Source organism: Microtus oregoni, unplaced genomic scaffold (genome assembly GCF_018167655.1).
Source record: "Microtus oregoni isolate MIOR12 unplaced genomic scaffold, Mior012 000056F_ref0000123, whole genome shotgun sequence".
Taxonomy (NCBI): Eukaryota; Metazoa; Chordata; class Mammalia; order Rodentia; family Cricetidae; genus Microtus; species Microtus oregoni.
The window spans coordinates 4,601,040-4,622,741 of record NW_024543832.1 but is presented as its reverse complement, the minus strand read 5'-3'; the positions used below and the strand labels follow the sequence as shown (position 1 = coordinate 4,622,741).

Genomic DNA, 21,702 nt, shown 5'->3' with positions numbered 1-21,702 from the left:
CACAAGGACGCGAGGTGCACACACTGGCCTCTGAGGGGCTTAAGCTGGAAGTGGGTCAGCAGCTCACACTTTGGAGTCTGCGGAGGTATCTCAGTTGGTAAAGCCTTGCCTGCAAGCATAAGGAGATGAATTTGATCCCTAGTATCAGCATGAACTATCAGGCATGGTGGTACAGTCCTTTAATCCAGACACTATAAGATCCCTGCAGTTTGCTACCCAGCAAGTCTAGCTTAATTGATGAGCTCTAGGCCGAAGAGAGACCTTTTTTCAAAGGATGTGGACAGCATTCCTAAGGATGGTACCTGAAGTTGCCCATTGATTCCTACACTCATACACATAATGTTCATGCATCAGCACGCGCATGTGCACTCTCGCGCACACGCATGCACACACACACACACACACACACACACATGCACACCGTGCTTTTATAATTTGTGGAGAACATTAATCTTACTGGTCTCTGTGTTGAGTAACTTGGGGAAAATAAGGCTTGTTTGGGGGATAGGAGGGCAGAGGGACCATCTATGACAGACATCTTGATATTCAATGGGGACCCAGAGATGTGTCCTCTGACCCCTGGAATGCTGTCTTAAGATCAATAAGATGGTTCCAGGTAAGCACAGAAGGAAACGCATCTGGAACTACCCAATTTAACTCAGAGACTTAACCTGTAATGAGTGTTTGTGGAAGAAAATCAAAGAGCCCTAAAGGAACAGCCATCTTGTAGCCAGGACGAGGGCATCTTCTATAGAGGCAGAAGAGAACTGTCTCAGGAAGAAGGTCATGGTCTCTACTACTCAGGTGGAAGACCACAAGAGTGATGGACACAGTTGTCTAAGGAGCAGTGTCTAGGCCAAGCATGGTGGCACAAGCCTTCAATCCAAACATTTGGTGGGGAGAAGCAAGTCAGGAGGATCTTTGTGAGTTCCAGAACCACAGAGTAGTAAGGAAGGTTTAACTCTCTAGACACAGGACAGAGTAGGGTAGGGAGAGAGCTCTGTGAGGAGATGTGCAGGAGCCAATGCCCAGAATCTTCTCCAGAACTTCAGCATCTAATGCTGCCAGATGCAAATATGCAAGGAGAACTAGGCTCTTCCCTCCATGACACTGAACTAAGGATGGACAAGGCCACCTCCTAGTCCAGGAGGTGACTACATTAGCCACCTTGCCTTCCTTTCCACTGGGATACCAACAGATTACTTTCCACAGCCTTAGGGCCCAACCCCAAGGCGGTCTCAGCTCCCAAAACTGGGTATTCCTCAGTGTGCGAGCTGTCTGACAACTTTCATGACTCGGAACTGACGAAACATGACAGAGATAAGGAAGTTAAAACAACTTTCTTGAGACTTGTAAGCTGGGCGCAGCTGACTGCCTTCACCTCCCACACCTGACTTCCTTGCCTGCCCCACGCTGGGTCACAAGTAGCATCATGGCTTCTCTGACTCAAGCTGGTATGAGTCCTCTCATTTTAGCCCACTTGCTTTTGTCTCATGAAGGCCTAGGACACAAACTCTTGGGTGGAATGCTGCTCTCTTGACCACACCCCCACCCTGAGATAGATGACAAGGAGTAACCAGCAGACATTTAGATATCTGGTCTTCAACTCTCTGGACTAGATTTCTGCTGTCTATGGGTGTCATGGGTACTCAGATGTGTGTGTGGTCTTGACTGGGACTCTGAATAGGGTTAGCCTGGTTCCTGATGACAGGCTACCATTAGCCAATCTTTGGAAGCCTCACTCTGTTGACCGTGTAAGAACTATGAGCAGACAGGGATGGAGACAGGAAGGTGAGGAGGAAGCACATCTGAGGATGGAAGGCTCCAGGCATGGAGGCTGTGGGACATGCTGATCCCTGTAGCTCTGTGAAGGTGTGCTGGCCCAGACACATCCCTCAGGCTAAGGTGCCCTGGCAAGAGTCAGGCGAGCTTCTGTGAGCTTGAACAGTACTCAGGTAGTGACTACCTGCCAAGGGAGGGTGGCCAGTGGGAGGATTGCTTTACTAGGGGCATGCAAGGAAGAAAAGTAGGGCTGCTCCAAATTTAAACTAGGAGCCATGATGGTGTTCTGGTCAAGACAGAGTGAGACAAATGGCCGATGTACATAACGGGGATATCAAGGACCCTAAAGCATGGAGCCATGTTCTCAAACATCACACAGTGAATTCCAGATACCTGCCTTTCAGAATCAGAGACCACGCCAGACAGGATATTCACACCAGGGGTCAGAGACCACACCTGACAGGATATTCACACCAGTGGTCAGAGACCACACCTGACAGGATATTCACACCAGTGGTCAGAGACCACACCTGACAGGATATTCACACCAGGGGTCAGAGACCACACCTGACAGGATATTCACACCAGGGGTCAGAGACCACACCTGACAGGATATTCACACCAGTGGTCAGAGACCACACCTGACAGGATATTCACACCAGGGGTCAGAGACCACACCTGACAGGATATTCACACCTGGGGTCAGAGACCACACCTGACAGGATATTCACACTTGGGGTCAGAGACCACACCTGACAGGATATTCACACCAGGGGTCAGAGACCACACCTGACAGGATATTCACACCAGTGGTCAGAGACCACACCTGACAGGATATTCACACCAGGGGTCAGAGACTACACCTGACAGGATATTCACACCAGGGTCAAGAGTTGGGCCTTGTTCCAGGTGACAGTGTCCTTTAATGGTGGGGACTGCAGACTTAGACACTATGAGCCAAGGAGTAGCCTCAGCAGGAACTTGTCCTGCTGACCTTCCATTGGGGATATCTGGGCCCCAGTACTTGGAGGCAAAAAGCTGCTGCCATGTAAGTCACTCATCAGCTGTCACAGAACCTGAGTGAGCCGACAAGGCTGGATGACATTAGCGATGAGACATCATTGCTTAGTGATGTAACAACAGGGTTGCAGCTATAGATAAGAAAAGCCTTATTTTTAGATGTGGGCTAATGGATTTTGACATTATTATGCCTGAAATAGACTCATCATTTGGCCCGGAATAAAGTCCCAGGGAACTACACAGCTATGCTGAGTGGGAGTGTGGGAGCCTAGAGCCAGTTTGTGGGTAACTGCCGAGAGATTTTAACAGGGAACTTTAAAACGGTATTGGGGAGTTTGGGAGCATCATGTCAAGCATTGCATGCAGGCCATGATGGGCCAGTTCTGCAGGCAGCCATCTAAGGGTGAGGCTGGCTTCCAACTTTCAGCAGGTTAGACAGCTATTTTAGTTCAATTTCTTCCACTCGCAGTGGGGACAGACTGAGACTAGTGTTGTTATCACAGGAAGACACAGGGGATGCCTGGCCAGCTTTGGCTGTGCACTGTATATACTTAGACAAGCTCAAGCCAGAGCTGGCAGGATCCAGCCGTGTTTCACGTTGCTACACTGCAGGCACAGGCTCTACAACGAGACTTCTCCTGGAGGATGCCCAGTGGATCCCAGCCTGTGCAGAGGAAGGGAGGCAAGTATCGTTTGCCAGTTGACTCTCCTTTCACCAGTGATTTGAAGATGTGAGAAATGTGAAAGAATAGTCAGTTAGGCCAAAGAGAGGCTGTGGTGCGGTAAGCCAGGTAGGGGCAGAATCTCCTAGTTTTCCTGAGGTTCCCTCTAGTAGCGAGAAGGCCCAGTACCATTTACTGCTATAACCCACTAACCATGGATGGTGGGCAGGGCTGGCATCCTGCGGCTAACAACCACCTTTAGGGAAAGAACCCGGATTCAAAGGCAACCTGGAAGTGAGCCAGCATGGCCGTATGGGTCCCACACTAATGTAGATGTGCACTCTCTGTGTAGGAGAGCTAGGTCTGAGGGGCAGGCACCTGCCAAAGGCCAGGGCTGAGGAGGGAGCACCCTTAAGGGAACATGGGAGATTCCCTGTCACAGGAAGCAACATGGCCACACATCACATCCATTCAACCCCTAGACAGCGGAGGCTGGTTCTCAACACACATCACATCCATTCAACCCTATGACAGTAGAGGCTGGTTCTCAACACACATCACATCCATCCAACCCTATGACAGTAGAGGCTGGTTCTCAACACACATCACATCCATTCAACCCCTAGACAGTAGAGGCTGGTTCTCAACACACATCACATCCATCTAACCCTATGACAGTAGAGGCTGGTTCTCAACACACATCACATCCATTCAACCCCTAGACAGCGGAGGCTGGTTCTCAACACACATCACATCCATCCAACCCTATGACAGTAGAGGCTGGTTCTCAACACACATCACATCCATTCAACCCCTAGACAGCAGAGGCTGGTTCTCAACACACATCAATTCAACCCCACGACAGTGGAGGCTGGTACTCAACACACATCACATCCATTCAACCCTATGACAGTAGAGGCTGGTTCTCAACACACATCACATCCATTCAACCCCTAGACAGCAGAGGCTGGTTCTCAACACACATCACATCCATCCAACCCTATAACAGCGGAGGCTGGTTCTCAACACACATCACATCCATTCAACCCCACGACAGTGGAGGCTGGTTCTCAACACACATCACATCCATCCAGCCCTATGACAGCGGAGGCTGGTCCTCAACACACAACAATTCAACCCCACGACAGCGGAGGCTGGTTCTCAACACACATCACATCCATTCAACCCTATGACAGTAGAGGCTGGTTCTCAACACACATCACATCCATTCAACCCTATGACAGCGGAGGCTGGTCCTCAACACACATCACATCCATTCAACCCCTAGACAGCAGAGGCTGGTTCTCAACACACATCACATCCATTCAACCCTATGACAGTAGAGGCTGGTTCTCAACACACATCACATCCATCCAACCCTATGACAGTAGAGGCTGGTTCTCAACACACATCACATCCATTCAACCCCTAGACAGTAGAGGCTGGTTCTCAGCACACATCACATCCATCTAACCCTATGACAGTAGAGGCTGGTTCTCAACACACATCACATCCATTCAACCCCTAGACAGCGGAGGCTGGTTCTCAACACACATCACATCCATCCAACCCTATGACAGTAGAGGCTGGTTCTCAACACACATCACATCCATTCAACCCCTAGACAGCAGAGGCTGGTTCTCAACACACATCAATTCAACCCCACGACAGTGGAGGCTGGTTCTCAACACACATCACATCCATTCAACCCTATGACAGTAGAGGCTGGTTCTCAACACACATCACATCCATTCAACCCCTAGACAGCAGAGGCTGGTTCTCAACAAACATCACACCCATTCAGCCCCACGACAGTGGAGGCTGGTTCTCAACACACATCACATCCATTCAACCCCACGACAGCGGAGGCTGGTTCTCAACACTATCCCAGGATGAGACAGGAGGCCACTCTGCTCCAGAGCTTGTCACACACCTGGGTCTCCTGCCCTTTATTCTTCTTGATTTGTTCCAAGAAGTAAGTATTCTTGCTTATGGCTTCAGAATCACCATGTTTCCCTTTCATCATAATTCAGAGACAAATTTTCTTTCTATTTATTTTATATAGCATGCCAAAATAGCATTATATTTCTACTGCTGATTTAAAAAGTAGACTAACAAACTATTGTATAACTCTTTGTAACCATGCACAAAACTGGCAAAAAGCCTACGAAGTTCTTTAAAATTTCAAGAGACTATAACTAGACATAGTCACATGCTGGCCAGGAGCCTTATCAGTGTGGACAGTGACTTCTGTGAGGATTTGATGGTGCTGGAGAGTCTGGGCTGTGGGGACCCTGCCGCCCTGGCATTCCCGCTTGTGATCCTCCTAGACCTCTCGCCACCTCACTGGCCCAATGCTGGAATGCCTGGGCAGGGTTCTGATAGAGCCACACCGACAAAGGGACAGTGGGTAGAAAGCATGAGTAGGGTTCTTCTCGGCAAGAGTGGTAAGACAGTCTTGAAAAACCATGGGAACACAGGGTAAGTGTAGGGACTTCCAAGAAGAATGACAGGAAGGCCTAGGTAAATGTGTGGAGCAGAAGGCTGCAGTCCATGGGTAGCTGGGGGGTGGGAGTTGGAAGGCCCGAATGAAGGTAAAAGGAGGAGACACAAGAATGTCACTCTCAGGTGACAAAAACACATTCAGAGTGACAGATGGTTCTGTTTTGTTCCTAGACACCAAAACACACCCCACCAGGAGTCCAGAGGGTTGGGAAACCGGATCCGCCTCTTGTCACTCACCCTCCCATGGTGGGCTATTAGTATGTAGTCTCATAAACAGAGCAACATGGGAGAAATGTCCTCAGCATCCTTTGACTCTGGCATGGCCAACTCTGTTAATAAGAGTAGAGTGAGCAATGCAGGATGGAAGAGGAGGGGTTCTAGGGGTTCCCCCAGAGTCTGGAAAAGAGGGCGTCAAGCCATAGCTGGAAAGCACTGCTTGGGAGAGAGGAGGAGAATCAGAAGAGGGTCTCAGGAGATGGAGGAGTAGAAAGACCAGTCTCTAACAGAAACACTCATGGCTGGGGGTTCTGCAGCTGCAGAAACCTGACCTCCTAGCAATGCATGCTTGCACACCAGAGTTGAGAGCTGAGAGCTGGGTAGCAGAGTCCCATTGGTTGGCACCAGGCAGTAGCACCAATCATGTTCCAGGCACGCCTGGCAGCATTTTCTTCTTTGCCTTATTCTAGTGTGGGCAGACAGGGCTGAGTCTGTGACAGAGACCCAAGGGCCCTGACCTCCCCCACAGCTGCTGCAGTGCTGCCAACTGCTGGCCTGTGCCAGATCCTCAGGGGAGGACATGTCCTGAGGGGCAGACTTCCAATTCAAACACACTCAGATGTGGTGATATTTTGTTTGTGATCTAACAAATAAGGCTTGTTTGAAGATCAGAGTGTGGAGCTAACCACTAGTTAGCCATAGAGTCCAGGCAATAGTGGCACACACCTTCAATCAAACCTCTGGGGAGACAGAGGCAAACAGATCTCTGTAAGTTCAAGGCTACCCTGGGCTACACCAGATTGATCCAGTCTCAGTGAGAAACAGAGCCAGGCAGTGATGGTTCACACCATTAATCCCAGTACTTGGGAGTCACATGCCTTTAATCCCAGCACTAGAGAGGTGGAGATAGGACGGGATATGGCTGGTCAGAGAGAGGAATATAAGGTGGGAGGAAACAGGAGTTCATGGCATTCAATCTGAGGATTCGTGAAGACAGGATCTTACTCCCTTTAGTCTGAAAATTCGGTAGAGGTAAAAAGTCTCTCTAGTGGCTGGCTTCGTTACTTCTCCAATCTTTCAGCATGTACCCCGATGTCTGAATCCGGGTTTTTATTATTAAGGTCAATTAGAGATAGCTCTACAGTCTGATGCCTTTGTCCTGTTTCCCCCACTCTTCGCCTGTACCTCACCCTCTGTCCCTATTTCCTCTATCCCTTCCAACTCTGCCGCAGGAACAGCAGCCTGGTCCTCAGCCATGCCAGGACCTGTCAACCGTCTGATACAGCTGGAGTCTAACAAAACCTGCTTGTTGACTGGATATGCCTCAGCTTGCTTTTCTTCTAAATAGGAAATTTGTTAGTTACAACAGTTTCTGATCACAGCTGTCTAAAGAGGAATAGGCTCTGACCCCATAGAAGTAGAGCATGGAATGCCAGCTTCTCTCTGGAAAATGTTCACATGTTGGAGGGTGGTCTGGATTCTAAAGGCTCGCCATTCTGTGTGACTTTGATACGTGGATTCTGGCCTCGAAGCTCAGGCCATACTCCTCCATTTACTCTAAGGAGCAATCAAGGGGAATGACTGAAGGGGATGCTACACTGCTTTGCTATTGGGATAAGAGTTCCTAGATGCCCCTGGGCAGGATGCTGCAAAGCCCTAGTGGGGGCTCCATGATAAGGTGTGCTCTGTCATCTTAGCGTGGATGCCCATTCTGTGGGCTCTTCTGATGCTGACCTGAGACCAGAATGACTATGCGAGGCTCTCAAAATTGGGCTAGCAAAGTTCACTTTATTATTTCTGGAATATGAACAAGCACCTCTTGTCTTAAAGTGGAAGACAAGTTAGTCACATTCCTTATTCATCATCAACAGACCAACGTTTACCAAGTGCATATTTGTATGGGAGACTTGGGTCACCGAGGGCTTCCTTGGGTAGGCTTAGTCAAAAATCTAGACTTTCCTTGGGACCACTACCCATGGCCAGTGATGAGGAGGAGGGCCAGGTACTATGATGATGTACATGCCTAGTCCCTACACCAGGGGCTATGTGTCTTGCATGGCCACCTACTATATCTTAAGCACACAGTAGGAAACTAAGTCTTTCTCCAACGGAGTGACTTCAGGACTTCAGTGACATCCAACTGGAGTGAAGCCATCAAGGTGTGTGGCAATATTGTACCAGTGACCACTGTTAATGCTAACCTGGGATACATAGCTCTGTGTTAATCACCATGCCTATACCCAGAGCCCCACATGTTCACAGATCAGAATCCCATATATTTCCTACACTAGAGCAAACAGTCATAGTGCTAGTTCCCGTTAGGGTTCCTGTACCCCCAGCTGGCATTTTCGGAGCTCTCCACTGGGTCAAGAGAAGACTCGCTTTTGGAGACAGGACAGCTGCAGGGGGAACACGGCACTAGTCTTCAATGGGGGCTCAGATCAGTGGACAGAGACAGTGTGGAGCTGAGGGGTTCTGCAGACCACAGTGGCAGGCAGAGTAAATCATAGCCAGGAGTCCCCACTTTCTGTCCCCCTGCTAGTTCACCCAGACTAGGTACATACAGGTCAGCACAGCCAGGGAACGGTTCTTGGATGCATTCTCCTCTTTCTGGGCCACAAGTGAGCTGTTGGGCTCTGCTTGGTAGGCACACAGTGCTTCCCACTCCTTCTCCAGTCGGTTCTTGTTCTTCAGATGGTCTTCCATGTAGGTCTGAAAAGGATACACAGAGTCAGGGCATGGGATCCAGGACTGGGACATGTGCAGGGCCGCAACTAGGGCAGCTTTGCTTTGGGCTCAAGGTGTGTGTCCCCACCCAAGGACTGAGCTTCAGCCATGAGACCAGAATTGTGAAGTGCACTCGAGCAAAGATGATTTGCTAGAGAAGAAGGCAGACAAGACTGGTGAGAAAATGTGTCCAACTGGGGGATTGGGCCTGCCATAAGACTAGTATTTGTCTAGGATGGAGAGGAACAGACAGGACTTAGGGGCCAGGTCAGTGTGCTGGCTATGCTGAGGAGCTGGAGAGCTTGTCCAAAGAGGAGCAGGGTTAGGGGGATAGCCACAGACTGACAGTGGGAGCCACGGGAAACTTATGAGTAGGGGCAGCTGGGTGTGTACTTGAAAACCTCCCTGAGAACAGCACTCCTCAGATCAAGGAAGACAAAGACACAAGTCAAATGAAGTTATAGGAGAAAACAGTAAAGCAAACTTAAAAGCAGGACTAAATATAGCTACCAAAAATCCTGGGGGATGGAGCTTAGCAAGTGACACCCTGCACGGCAAATGGCAAATCTTTCATTTTCTCCTCTTTCTAAGAGGACCATTGGTTCTTAAACCAGTAATCTTTGGAGTTATCTACCTGAAAAATAGCAAGTAAGCTGCTTGAACACCACTTTGTAACCAGCCAAGATCCTGCTGGAAAACCTCTGCATAGATGCTGAAGTAGAAACACAGCCTTAACCAGGCCCTCTGGTGAGGAGGCAGATGCTCAGCTTCCCAAGGGCTTGGGAGGGACAGACACCTCCTCTGCTGACAACACACACTGGGAGCGCCACTCAGTGCATACAGACTCCTATTTAGTGAGGAGTTATGGTGTTCTCAGACAGTGCTACCAACCCACACTGGCATGGGAGAAACTTGAAGTGTTAGCGCACATGCAAACGTGGAAATATGGGGTCAGGCAGCCACCTTGGGTCAGTCAGTCCATGGTGCGAGATAATTGTCTGTATTCTGTCAATCATGTTTTAAATAAATGCTGATTGTCCAGGTAGGAAGTATAGGTGGGAAAATCAGACAGGAAGTAGAGGTGGAGCAAAGAGAACAGGAGTATTCTGGGAAGCAGGAAGCTCCCTTTGGCAGTTCTGCCCAGACCACTGAAGAAGCAAGATGTGAGCTGCCCCTCTGAGCAAGGTACCAAGCCATGTGGCTAACAGATAAGAACAATGGGTTAATATAAGCTACATGAGCTAATAAGTAGCCTGAGCTAATGGGCCAATCAGTTTTATAACTTATGGAGATCTCTGTGTGATTTTCTTTGGGCCTTACCTGCTGTGGGGAACTGGGCAGGACATAAACCCCAACAAGCAGGCCCCTTCATGTTACAAGTCCAGAGCCATAGAACTCAGACCCACTGCTTTTGGGCCTGCCTCTCTCTCCATGGGGGTCTACACAGAAGTTGAACTTTGCTGAACCATTTAGACCAGAGCTGCTAAGATCTGTGCTGAAATCTGAATATCTCAGGGGCTAACCGACACGAGCCAAAGGAAGCAGAGTTAGACCCTGGATCGTCCCAGGCTTCATTGTCCCAGTACTTGCCAGTGAGCACACATTACTCTTACTGGTGGCTGAGCACACAAAGTCCTCTGACCACTCCCTGCCACCGAGACACTGTGTGGCCTCCACAGTTTACCAATCCACTCACTTCTGAAAACAGGAGACCTCCAGGAAGATCTGCTAAGAGGACCAACCCAGCTAATGAGGGATAGAGTGGTCCTGTCCTCTAGAGTTTTGTCTGTGGTTCAGATGAGTATAGCTCAGCTTTCCTTTCCTCCTCCCTGATCTCTTTCCTACCCCTTTCTATTCTTTCTTGCTAGGCAAGTGCTCTACCATTGAGATTATCCTCAGCCCCGACTGTGGACTTTTAGTTTGCTATGTGCTATATGCAGACACAGGTTTTCAAATGTGACTGCACAAAGAAAAAAAAAGATGTGCACATATATGTATGCCTGCACATACATGGCCTCTTAGTATAAAGTAGCCAGCCCCCAATAGCTAGCCAAGGGCTCACAATCTTCTTACTCCTGCCCACTGCTGAAGGAGTCGCTGCAGTCCTCCCAGCCAGTCCTCACTGCTAACACACACTCCAAGTGACAGGCGACTCAGAATGGAAGGAACCCCACTCAGCTTCCTTGAACCTTTGACAGAAGTGTACAAGGATCTGTCTAGATATTAACTGTGCCCTGCTGGGCCACTTCCCTGTAGTCCTGTGCCCTGGGAGTCGGTGGGTACCTCCTTAGGGTCCTGTGCCCTTGCTGGGCCTCCTCCCTGTGGTCCTGTGCCCTGGTAGTGAGTGGGTATCAAAAAACTCTATAGGGATCCTGGAGATCCTCTAAGCCAAGCTGTGAGCTCTGGTGGGGTACTGAGGCAGCCTGCTTAGAAGGCCTCTTGCAACTGTCTGCACCTTGAGTCTCAACAGAGCACTCTGCCAGTCTGTCTGCCCTTCCCACACATTGTTGGTCCTCAGGGCGCTCTGGCTTGGAGCTAGAGCCTGTGAGACAGAGTGATGGAAACCTGGGCAGAACCAGAAAGGAGTCACAGCCACCTTCCCTGGAGACAACTGTGGCGAAATCTGGGGAAATGGCTCAGCTGGGAAAGAGTTCACCAAGCATAATGGACCTGAGTTTGGACCCAACATCCATGTAAAACAGCATGGTGGTGTGACCCTGCAATCTCAGTGCTGAGAAGATGGAGGTGACTCGCTAGCCAGACTTAGTCCAGTAAAATTGGAAAGGTCCAGGCCCAGCAAGAGACCCTGCCTCAAAATATAAGGTGGAAAGTGGTTGAAGATACCCAACATCATCCTCCAGTGTCCACACTTACATGTGCACATGTATATAACACACACGATGCATACATGAACACTAACATGTAAATGTGTACACATGTACAAATACATGCACACACATGAATAAGAATAATCATTGAGGAGCATCAAAGGTATATTTTTGTACCCCAATTTTTCTTTAAAATTTCTTATTGTGTGTATTACATGTGTGTGCGCATTCTTCAATGTATATGTGGAGGTCAGGGGAGTTGGCTCTCTCCTTCCACTGTAAGTTCCAGAAACTGAACTCAGATCCTTAAGTTTGCACAGCAAGAGCTCTGACCTGCTGCAGCCTCTTCACAGGTCCCTCTCACCAGTTCCTTAGCAGGGTAACATAATCTTAGCACAGTGTAGCCCTTCAGTTTTGTGAAATACTGGCAGGGTCATTGAGTCCAGACCTGGTGTAGGGACTGAGCTACAGGGTCAGTTAGGTGTGTAGCCTCAGAGTATGAAATGCTTCCTTCGTTCTAGAAGCAGGCACTAATGACTCTGGGCAGAGAGGCTGACCCTGGCTTTTCTTTAGAAAACCCTTTCAGGAAACCCATCATCAACAGCGGCCCTTTTTTTGTGGCAAAACAATAGCTTCTACAACAGGCCCTGGCAGGATCGCCCTGGTCCTAGGTACCATGTGTTGAAGTGTACCCTGTGAATTGTATTCATGAGAACCACAGCTCTTTAAATTGTACAGTCAGCTTCACCATGGAGTCACCACAAGTTCACTTGAACTTCCAAGTTCAATGCAGCCTGAGCTCTAGGCTTTAGCTTGGGTGGTGGTGGCGGGGGATGAGGTAGGCCTTGACTGTCATTTCCTCCTGAGAAATCAGTCATTTTTCGATAAGCTTCATTGCAATGAAACCGATCTAAGGTTTTCATTCTCTCAGCAAGCAGTGCTCACCAGGCTGTGCCCGACCCCACACATCTCTGTTTGATCAGCATTCCCTATTAATATTTATATTTATATGTAGCATGGTTCATGGGCTGGAAGTGATGATCACGTCTCTCAGCCACATTCTAGGCTCTGGCATGGTTTACCTTCGTGATCACCGTGGCTGGATTTAGACTCACCTAGAGGGTATACTGCTGAGCATGCCTGAGAAAGGCAGACTCATCGTGAGCCTGGTGGCACCATCCATGGGCTGGGGGCCCAAAGTGAGGAAAGGAGAAAGGGAACTAGTGCTGGCATTCCTCTGCCTGAGACCCTGGTCCTCTGATCTCAGATGTGTGCAAGCAGCCTTACACTCCTGCCACACCAGCTACCATCCCTCTCCATTTTGATGGATTACTTCCTCAAGCCACCATGCAAAACATACTCTTCCTTCCTTAGGTTGCTTTCTGTCCATCACTTTGTTGCAGCAAGTAATATGAAGTCTTCCTTTCTGTTTTGTCGTTTGTGGTAAGAGTCTGTAGGGAGGCTCAGCCTTTGTAGTGAAATAGCACATTTTAATCCATAAAAACAAAACCAAAAATTGCTATATTTTTCTCTGTCCTCTTCCAGGAGGAGCAGTGAGACCAGAACAGATTGGGCAGTGTTTTCAGACCAGCCAACTTCTGGCTGCCAGGCCAATAGACTTACAATTTTACTTTATCCACACTTACTCCATAGAGGGCATTCAGGTGTGAGTCTTTTTAAATGGCCAGTTGAACATCTTTATTGCATGGATAAGCACAGAGGTGAAAACTATACGGCAGGAGACCTTTGGTTTTGGCGTATGTACATGTTCACATCTGGGTGTATGGATGTGGAGGCTTAGGGTCTGTGTCCAGTCTTCCTTAATCACTGTTTATCTTATTCTTTTAGGCAGTCTCTCCTCACTGAATCCGGAGCTCATTTGGCTAGACTAGCTGGCCAGTGAGCGCCAAGGATGCGCCTGTCGCTAGTCCAGGAATTCCTGGCACATGCCACCATGCCTGACTTTTATGTGGGTGCTGGCATTCACACTCAGACCCTCATGCTCGTGTGGTAAGCAGCTTACCTACAGAACTATTTGACTAATCCTAGGGGTTTTGTTTTTAAATTGCGACTTTCTAGTTATATAAATAACCTAAAGAAATGAATATAAAATAAAGACAGAAAGAAACAAAACACACCAGCAATGAACACCAAGGAAGACACAACTCTTTAGTCAATTCTGCTTTTTCTGATACGTGGGAGGGCTGGTTGTGTTTGTTGTTGTTTTTTATTTTGTTATCTTTAGTGCTGACTGCTGTAGTTAGGTTTTGATTATTTGCAACACTATAGAGTTTTTCTTTTGAAAATGAAAAAATGATCATATCATGCATATCGGGTTTTATCTTACATATGGGAGAGCAGATCCTAGAGAGGTTAAACAGTTGACTGGGGATTTCCCCAATCTCCAAAGCTTCAGCCTGGTCTCAGGATCCGCTGCTGACCTAGTCCTAGACGTGGTCATAGCTACTCTCGTTGCTTCTTCACAAATCAGTGTGAGTGTTTACCCAGCATGAGTCTTGCAGAGCTTTCTACATAGCCTGCCATTCGTTGTTAACAATCCTAGGAGATATCTTTGTAAATTAAGCCAGTAAGGGTTAACAGCAGCAACTTAGTAACAACTTAGTAGCAATAACTCAGATTTTTACCTTGATTAGATCAATCCCAACACTTGATTCTTTGAGAAATTTTACTTTTTCCCTTTAAAGGACACATACTGAGGCTCCTTTTTCTTGATACATTCAAGTTGGCAGCATCATTCCTGTGCTTTGGGCTATTACTAAGCAGAATACTGCTTACTTGAACACCATGGTACTGTGACAGCTGATTTGATATTAAGAAAGTGACTAGCAGGTAGGCTGTGTCCACAGGGGATATACCAGACAAGAGTGTGATTTGCCTGGATGGAGTGAGAAGGCTCAAGTTTCCATCACGGGACTCAGAGGGTATCATTTAAAATTCTCCAGTGATTTAATTTTGTACACAATGTTCTCAGACTACAAGTGACTGCAGGTAGCTGTCACTTAAGAAATGAGAGAGGATCTGGGGTGTTGATGGCATTTAATCCATCGCAAAATCCCCAAGGGTGGGTCAGCATTGTTTGTTGATCAACTTCCCCTTCATTTGCTGGTTTCCATCCCACAAGACTGCAGTCCCTGCTGCCTTCTGCTTGAGCAAATCCATTCAGAAATGGAGGCCCAGCTCAAAACCAGCTCTGCGCTCACCTTTCTGACTGGAACCTGCTGTCATGCCCTGTCCACACCACTCCATATGACCTTACTGTCTGTCCTGGCTGGTTTTATGTCAACTTGACACAAGTCATCAGAGGAGGAGCCTCAACTGAGAAACAGCCCCCATAAGACCAGGCTGTAGGCAAGCCTATAAGGCATTTTTATTAGCGATTCATGGGGAAGGACCCAGCCCATTTTTGGTGTCGCCATCCCCGGACTGGTGGTGCTGGGTTCTACAAGAAAGCAGGCTGAGCAAGCCGTATGGGATAAGACAGTAAGCAGCACTCCTCCATGGCCTCTGCATCAGCTCCTGACTTCAGGTCCTGCCCTGTTGGAGAGCCTGCCCTGACTTTCCTCAGTGATGGACTATTACCTGAAGTGGAAACTGAAATAAAAACCCTTTCCTCTTAAGTTCCTTTGGTCATGGTGTTTCATCACAGTGATTGTAACCCTGACTAGGACACTGCCTTATGATTCTGGAAGTTATAATCACCACATATCCTATGATATGGGATCTTCATGTCCTATGTTCTGAGTCCCACCACCATCTCCCTGTGACTCTCATGTCTTGATCTGAGACTTGCTGTTACCCCATGACCTTCTGGTTCTATGGTCTGGAACTTTCCATCATCCCGTGACTTTCTTGTCCTATGGTCTGGAACCTTCCATCATCCCATGACCTTCTCGTCCTATGGTCTGGAACCTTCCATCATCCCATGACCTTCTCGTCCTATGGTCTGGAACCTTCCATCATCCCATGACCTTCTCGTCCTATGATCTGGGACCTTCCATCATCCCATGACCTTCTCGTCCTATGGTCTGGAACCTTCCATCATCCCATGACCTTCTCGTCCTATGGTCTGGAACCTTCCATCATCCCATGACCTTCTCGTCCTATGATCTGGGACCTTCCATCATCCCATGACTTTCTCGTCCTATGGTCTGGAACCTCCCATCACCCTATGACCTTCTCGTCCTATGGTCTGGAACCTTCCATCACCCCATGACCTTCTTGTCCTATGATCTGGGACCTTCCATCACCCCATGACCTTCTCGTCCTATGATCTGGAACCTTCCATCACCCTATGACCTTCTCGTCCTATGGTCTGGGACCTTCCATCACCCCATGACTTTACTGTCCTATGATCTGGGCTCTGCCCTCATCCCTAGGACCCCAGTCTTATGACTCCAACCAGGCACCAGTCTACGTAAAGAATGCCTGTTCCTGTCAACACACACCCCCTGCTAGGTTCTCTCCATGTTTTCAGCTTTCACTCTTCATGAAACCAACCTTTCCTCAGGGAGATTGGTATTTTGGCCACTGCTGGTCACCTGGGATTCCTGTGACCCCGTTGCAGACTAAAATTCTGTATTGACAACGGATGCCCTCCAAATCCTCTGAAACATAGGACTATAAGTTTCCGAGAATGCAGTAACATAAGTTATTTGAGATGTGTCACTATAAATTTCCCTTCTGACTCTTCCATTCAGGCAGTCCAGGAAACAGCTGCGAACATGTGGCTCTTGTTCCAGCACTCTCCTGTAGCCCTGGAAACACAATGATGGCCCTGAAAGCTCTATTCCAGAGCCCTCCTACCCCTAAGGTTCTGTCTCTGATATGCTCGCCTCTTTTTAAAAGTCTGTCCCCTTGCCCTCTATTGTTCCCACACCTGCTGCGCCCGTACCTGTCCCTTAGAATCTCTCGGATACTTTCAAGTCTATTTGTACAATCTGATTCCACGTTTGCAAGAAAACATCAGTGTCTCACTTTGCTTAGCACAATGGTCTCTGGCTCTCCCTGTTCTCCTATGAATGTCAGGATTCCATTCATTCTTTGTGACTGAATGAAACACTATTGGAATCTGAAGGGCACACACCTAGAATCCAGTTCAGCGTTTCTCTACCTTTGAGCCCACTAAGAGCCTCCAAGACCACTGATTCAGTCTTCTTCAAGGAGGGCTGTCCATCCTCTTCATGTTGGCTGAACTTCTGAGGGTGAACTAGAGGCGTTTTCCTTACCGTTAAGTGTCATGTAACTGCAGGCAACAACGCAACCTTGGCACTAGAACTGGGACATTTTACTTGACAGCAAAGATGTTTCTGTATCTCATAGTGGAAGACTGGAGCAGCAGCCAGGAGGCAGTGCAGGCCTAAGTTATCCCTGGTGCTACTTCCTACACATGGCAGCCGCCTGGGCACCCAGGAAACTCAGCACAGCAGCAGAATGGAGTCTAGGGGGGATCAGCACTAGGCTGGCCCACTGAAGGTCACAGACACTCTGCTTCTTTGGGGGCTCTTAGCCCTCACTGTGATAGAAGTGAATACTCAGGAAAGAGTTATTACTAGCATCAAGTAGAATAATGAAAATCAGCTCATTCCTTGCAACACAGCAAGGACAGAGCAGCATTCAGAAATAGGCCCACCAGGACCCACCTGGCACTATTTCACTAGTCAAGATACACAAAGAACATCGATGTCAGCATTAAATGAGGCCCCTGGGATCACAGACAGTGAACACATAGAAACTTCCCCCGCAAAGCTCCATTCACCCAGTGACTTTGCAAAAAGCAAGCATCTGCCCACCTTGGGGAAAGTGTTTTTGAAAGCTGAGTTTTGGTTTGGAGCAATTAGTACTAGGAAAGCTCAGCTTCCACCACCCCCCACCCCCCGTTTTTACTTGGGAGCCCATTAGGGCACAATGCCCTTTAATTTACTGAAGCTATGGTCAGACCTTTTGTGGCAGAATACAATCCGCTCATGTTTTCTGTGACAAAACAGGGAGGTTAGAGCTTTAGTGTCACAAGCGAGGCCAGTGCTTTTGAAAACAAGGAGTAAGACACATTGATGCCATTTGGGGGAAACTGATGACCTTTGTTTCTTTAAAAATAAACACTGTCACCTGTCTTCATTAATACATTGAATGGAAATATCCTTGTCCAGTGTTCAAATTCCAAACACAAGACATTTGAAGTTCAGCAAATATATAACCAGTTGCAGGATAAAGCAGGTGCGGCCACTCGCCTTTCCCTCATGCACATGGATACGAAGATTTAGGAGGCAGCACACATCTGCTTAGGTAAAGCCTGCTGGTGATCTAAAGATTGGTAACAGGCACATCCTGAGTACTGTTTCTTGATATAATATGGCAATAACATTACATATTCAAAGTTAGAAATTCAAAACTGCATGGGAAAAACTCAATGAAGGACACAGTCAAGTGGTCAGTGGGGAGAAGTTCATTGTTTTTTAGCTTAGGAAAGATGCACTCGGAACAGGAGCCACAGACTATAAAAACACAGGAACATAGAGGCATCGGGGTACAAATAGCTTCCCTGTCCATCTTAGAAGTAATGCACCTCTTACAACATGCAGGTCCCAGTGAGCCCTAAGAGTGTGTGGGCAGGTACCTGCCAGCATCCTGAGAATAAAAATAGACATGCTATTCTGAAGCTCTGTTTCTGGATTCTCCATGGAGAGCCCGAGAAGGAGGAATAGGACAAAAATAAATGTGGGGATTAGTGGAAGACCCTTTGGGGAGTTTTTCTTGCTAGTGCAGTTTAGAGATTGCTTTGGTGGAATGTTTTTAAGAATGAGGCATTCTGACTGGAAGCCACAGTAAAATGCCAGGCTTCCCTTATCCTAGTGACCTGGGAGTGGCAGAGCAGATACAGCTGACCAGCAGAAGCCTCCGACATGGCTAAGAGCTGGCTTGGCCAGTAAGCGTGAGCTGGGATAATTTTCAAGCTTGTCTCCTAAAAGCTTTGCTTCTCAATCTGACCAGGTCTGACCAAGGACCTTGAACAGCTGTTGTCAATGTGATTTTTCAAATGGCTAAGAAATGTACTCTCCGTCCTCTTATCGAAACCAATCAAACTGTGAGGATAAAAAAATCACAAATCCTTGGTGCAGTAGAAATACCTCAAAACCAAACACCATACAGAGAAAGTCCTCAGCCAATACTCAGTTAAGGTGGAGGAGCAGGCTTCACGAGCAAGTCAAGGTGATGCAACAGCACAGGGAAGACATGGCAAGTTCAGTGTGTGGGGGTTTGAGGCCACAGACACTGTTAAATTATCAATTTCATTAAAAATCCATCTCATGTATCAAGGTTTGGCAGGATGCGTCTTGTCATCGAATCATGTGTTCAAGGCTGGCTGAGCTGCAGAGAGTGTTCAAAGCCAGTCTGCTCTACATAGAGAGATCCATCTCCCAAATCCTTTCTGTAATGGAAAATGCATGAACTAAGAACTCCCAGGCCTCAAATAATGCTCAAGAGAACGGTGTGCCCTTCCTAAGTGTCATGGGGAGTTGCTTTGGGGTGGACCTGCTCCTTGGAAGTGAAACAGCCACATTTCACTTGCTTTGAAAGATAAAAGAAAAAAGGCTAAATCTTAATTGCACAGAGAACAGTCCATTGGAAATTGAAAAATTAATAATACATTGTCATTCTATAATGTTGACTTTTGGTATTCCCTATACAGACTGAAGTTGAGAATTACAAGTTCCACTGGTAAACGGTTCTGGATACCCAGATGGCCTGAAGACTAGCTTAGACTCCAGGTCATTTTCATTGCTTGTCACTGGGATGCTAGGAACAGAGTCTGGGACTGTGAGCATGCTAGGTCAACACCTTGGCTCTGGGTTTCACCCCAGCCCATGACACAGAGATGACCAGAGAGCTCTGAAGGATGCTCCTGGTACCCAGAGGCACAGGAGCCTGTCGATGCTCAGCTTCCACTGGACTTTGTGATGCAGATTTATAGAGGAAAAATAAAATCACAGTTTTGTAGACTTAAAGTCAAGGCAGAAAGCATCAGTGAACACATTACTCCCCAGAAGTATTCTGATTAAGCCTAAAGAATTAATTAACTTTGTCCTTTTTCCCTACTCATAACAAGTAGGGGAAGCCTTGTCTGGTTCATTCTGGGATTTTCTAGCTCGGTGTAATATATGATGTGGCACAGGACAGGGTTAGGGATCTCTGTGTGAAGACTATAGGACATGGTGCTGCTTTGATGAGGGTGACAGTCCTTGCATGCTCACGCCACCAGGTTGTTGTCCTCAGAGGCACTCAAAGAATTATAAATGAACAAGTTTATGACTCTCATTATCTTATTTAACATCATAAAAATGAAGGTTATATGAACATTGGTAAAAATACAATGATAAATAGAAATGGAAAATAATTAAAGGAATTAATTTTCCAGTGTGCAGAACCATTAATATTCACAGTCAGGGCAGGTGGTTTGTCTGGCAAGCTGGGTCTGAAGTGCTGGAGCTGCATCTAGTTAAGGCTGGTTGTTCCGACTCTTTCTGTCCTCCTATTGGCTATCAGCTAGTTTGATCAGCCTGCCTTTTGAGTCTGAGTACCGCAGGCTCTGGAACCCAACCACCAGCTTGTAGAAGTTCTGATCTGAGGGGCTAGATTCCCTTGGGTGGAGAGTCCACAGAACACAAATAAACAAATTAACAAGGGTCAAAGGTGTGAGGGTTGAGCTGAGGGAGGCACTGCGTCTGTGTGTTTGGAGCAGCTTAGGAAGGATCTGGAAACGAGAAGGTTGGGGTGCTCCAGGGAAGGAACCGCAAAGCTCCTAGTCTGAAGTGAGAATGGATTTGGAACTTTCCAGAGAGGAGTTGGGTGGAAGAGAGAGGGAGACAGAGTGAAGCTGCCAGCCTGGTCATTCAGAAGCTTGGCTGTGGCAAGGAGCCAGGTGTTTATTTTAAGAGCAAGGGGAAGCCATTGGAGCATCTACAGTAACAGAGGCATCCGGTGACAGTGCTTCAGAAAGGTCATTCTGCACAGGGCAGACTGATTACATAAGCCGGAACTCCCGCTGCCTCCATACCCTTTGCAACGGTTGAGATTTTCCTGACAACAGAAGAGATGAAGTGATGGAGAGTGTGCATGTGTGCTGTGTACCCTGCTGCAGAACAAACTAGAAGATCTTAGCCCCATTCACCACCCATTCTGGGCTCTTTGTCTTTCTCGGGTCCTCAAGTTTCTGCAAGCATTCAGTTACAAAATACTTGAGTTGTTTAAGCTCTATCCCAGCAAAAAAAAAAAAATAATTCTTAAGATTTGATCTAACCAGGCAATAATGGAATGAGGTCAAAAGTCTGAGAAAAAAAAAGTCTTAAAAATTTCATCAAATGACCTTGATGCTTCTAAAACCATTCAGGCTTTTATTACATAGACCAATATTTGTACATTTAGTTAATACCTCTGTCTAGCTATAGGCAACCTCACCAAAGGTAAGTGAACTCCAAGTAGCACCCAAAATTAACAGCCAGTAACTTAATACAGGGCTTGGGATTTGAAGGCAGTCTAGGTAACACAGAGCCTTGGCTATGCCTTTCCACAGAGAAGGTGTTCTCGGAGTGAACAGGCTGAGCTCCAGCGTGCATCACAACACAAGGTGTGCTGTCCTGGCAAGTGGACGAACCCTGGTGTGTGGGAGCACTGCACCGCCCTCAGACCACCTGGGTCACACAGAATATTTTATGAACGATTCATACATGGGAGGTCGAGGGGCTCCAGTCAGAAAGATATATTCAGATTGAGATGAAGATGGTGACAGACTTGGGGGAAAGAGGAATTTTAAGACATGAAAACATCACAGATGCACATCATACAGTGGCCTCTAAATGTGGGGTGACCTAGAACTCTACAAAGGTCTGCAGCAGCTCAGCCTGTCGCCTCATCCCTCTAGCAGTAAATCAAGCTTGTGTGGATTT

General features: G+C 47.6%; 1 protein-coding gene across 1 annotated transcript in view; it reads right to left on the bottom strand.

The window, feature by feature from the left end:
- Ptprn2 (protein tyrosine phosphatase receptor type N2) overlaps positions 1-21,702 on the bottom strand; it is a 744,114-nt gene that overhangs the window by 57,998 nt on the left and 664,414 nt on the right. Inside the window, exon 15 of the mRNA XM_041638770.1 lies at positions 8,750-8,897. Coding sequence (XP_041494704.1) covers positions 8,750-8,897 — 148 coding nt within the window. The remainder of the gene's footprint in view (positions 1-8,749; positions 8,898-21,702) is intronic.